Raw genomic sequence first — 2,907 nt, 5'->3', positions numbered from 1 at the left:
GTTCCTTTATTTCTTGCACTCTGTTTTTTTACGAATCGTTTTTTCTGTTTAGATGTGTGTATCCAATGCAGAACTATCTGACTATCTGACCACATGTAAGTTTTGTCTGCATCTACTGAGCATGTACGTTGTAGAGTCGAGAGCCTACAACAGCGGCCATCAATTCCAATCGTGGTAACGTCAACGTTTTTAGAGGTGCTTCACGGTTTTTCGCTATAACAAATGTAGATTTCTGTTTTCCGCACAAATAGGCTACAGCGCCATAAAACTGTTCACTTACATTGACGAGGATGTTAAGTGTACATGTGTCGTACTTCTAGAGGTCTTGTAACATAATCTTTGCACGAATGGTAACTGGACTCAATATACCAAGCGGGTCATATACTCTGGACGTCTGCTGTAGTATTTCGCGTTTGGTGACGTAGGCTGCAACGGGAATGGGTTTGTCTATGAATGATAATTCATCTGTTTCTGTGTTCCATAGCATGCCAAGTACTTTGGTGACTGTGTCGGTGTCAAGGAGTTGTTCGTAAATGATCACAAAACTTGGCTATTGGAAGCCCATGATCTAAGGTTGAAACCTCCGTCTGACATAATATCTCGGGTATGTCATATCTGACTCAGCTGGAAAACTTGACAAAGTGTTATCAACGTATAAGTCTCTCTAAAAATATCAATTATCCATATGTTTTTGTTTTCTTCAAGATGTTTTAATTTTGTCGCACTAAGGATAAATGGAGAACAGGTTGCACCAAACAGAACAGAGTTAAATCTATAGGTAGTTAATGGACTATAAGCATCACTTGGGTTACTCAGCCACAAAAATCTCGTGAAATCTCGATCTTTCCTTCAATTGCACATGCAAAAATGCCTTTTCTATGTCAGTGGATACGGCGTATTTGTGTTGACGGAAGCGGATGAGGATACTTATCAAGTCATTTAATACGGGTGAGGTAGATTCTAGGCAATCATTCAAACTTGGAAGATCACGTGACTGTTTGCAGCTACAATCATTCACAATACGAATAGGTGTTGTCGTAGATTCTTTTTTCACTCCATGATGGGGAATGTAATGAGCATTTCTGGACGGGATCTCGGCGTTGGGAACTTTCTCTATAAAGCCTCTCTTTTCTTGTTCATTTATGATTTCTCCGTACTTTTGTAACATCTCAGGCTGTTGTTTCAATCTGTAGATAGTGTTCTGTGTTCTACGTTTTGCGATGTTGTAGTTGGTTGGTAGTGTTGGATGGTCAGGTCTCCGTGGTACCATAGCAGAATACCTTCCTTCTTTGAAGGTTATACATTTTTTCTGATACTCCCGAAGATAATTTGAATGAGAACTGCTTTCTTCGGGTACTATTCCAATTGACTCTAAGTTACAGAACTTTTCAAGCTGATTAACATCTGGGGGTGAAGTCAGCACATTTAGTATATGATTTGTTGTGTATGTACATGGTGTCTTCTGAAGGGGTCCTGACAAAAGGTATCCGATCTTTGAGCTTACGGCCGTAGGTCCATGTCCACGAATTACCCGATTCTGAACTATCTTCCAGTAGAAATCTGCACCTATCAGAGGCGAAATATCAAATGAATCTTGTTGGACTAAGGGATGTGCCAATTTAAGCCCCTGTAAGTATGGTAAATTGTTTACACTACTCGGAAGATTTTGAGGGGGAACTGCTATAGTTGGAACAATTAGAACCTGAATGGCTATCTTATATCCGGCATCCGTGACTAGGTAGATTGTTCCAGAGCTCATGTGTCTGACAGATTGGTTTGAATCTCCAAAGGACGTAAGGTGAATTATCTCAGTATGACTACGGGAAAGTTGTAATTTCTCGGCTAATTCCTCAGTAATGAAAGAACCTTGTGCACCTTCATCAAACAATATATTAGCTTGGGTACTATATTGTTTGGAACAAACTTCTGCGATAGCTGTCTTTAATAAAACATTTGGTTTCGACTGTGTTGCAAAGTGAAGTACATGTATAGTTGTATCACACCGATCTGTGTGCTGTGTAGACCCTGTAAATTGACGCAAACTAGTTTCGCATTTACAGGTATAATGTGTCCTTTTACAATTACGGCATCTGTAGTTTGATCTGCATTTTGTTACTTGGTGATTTCCTAAGCAGTTAAAATTTAAGTGTTTCGTTTTAATAATTTCGAACCGCGAGTCATGAGTACAAACCTTCGTACAATTGTTTGGCGAATGTTGTTCATTGCCGTATACACATGTTTTTATAGCATCAGTCTTAACTGTATCTGTTCTTCTAATATTTGGTTTAGTTGATTTCTGTCTAGTTCCGGTGAAAAATGAAGCAGTAGGGTCGAGCGCATCTACTTCCGGTATAAGTGTCGTTTGTCCCACATCCATAATTGTGATCTCTTGATGGAGTGCCTTTCGAAGGTCAGCTAAAATCCAGCTATCGCTTCTGTGTTCCCTTGCTAAATTTTTCCGTATTTCTACCGGAAGTTTACCAATCACTACTGGTACAAGTAGAGATCCGTATGTCTCTTGAGGTTGACCAAGGGATTCTAAACCGCGAATGTATGATTCCAGTTGATCGTAATATTTCTGTAGGCTGCTTAGAGTATTATTCGGTGTCGGAAGTTGTAATAAGGCTTGCATATATGCGTGCACGATCTTATGTGTTTTTCGTTCATGAAGTAACTCGACCGCTCTAGAGTAATTGTATTTTTGAGTGCGAAACCCGCTATGGTACTGGCTGCTGTCCCCTCTATCTGAGCTTTCAAATATGTACACTGAGAAACGGGTTATTATGTACGGATGATTCATAATAATCCAAGAATGTCTGCCACTGAAGTAAATCCCCTGCAAATGTTGGAAACGATAATTTTGGAAGTTTATGGGACATCGAAAATGTTGAACTTACAGTAGGTTGG

The 2,907-nt window shown here is 39.7% G+C and overlaps 1 protein-coding gene across 1 annotated transcript; it reads right to left on the bottom strand.

Annotated features, from left to right (window-relative positions):
* Positions 1 to 808: 808 nt before the first annotated feature.
* On the bottom strand, positions 809 to 2,632 carry LOC132752554 (uncharacterized). Its single transcript, XM_060742891.1, has one exon. It carries the CDS (start codon positions 2,630 to 2,632, stop codon positions 809 to 811), a length of 1,824 nt encoding a protein of 607 aa, XP_060598874.1.
* Positions 2,633 to 2,907: the final 275 nt, after the last annotated feature.

Source organism: Ruditapes philippinarum, unplaced genomic scaffold (assembly GCF_026571515.1).
Source record: "Ruditapes philippinarum isolate M1 unplaced genomic scaffold, ASM2657151v2 ctg2945_1_1_1_1, whole genome shotgun sequence".
NCBI lineage: Eukaryota > Metazoa > Mollusca > Bivalvia > Venerida > Veneridae > Ruditapes > Ruditapes philippinarum.
This window is presented reverse-complemented; position numbering and strand designations above follow the sequence as displayed.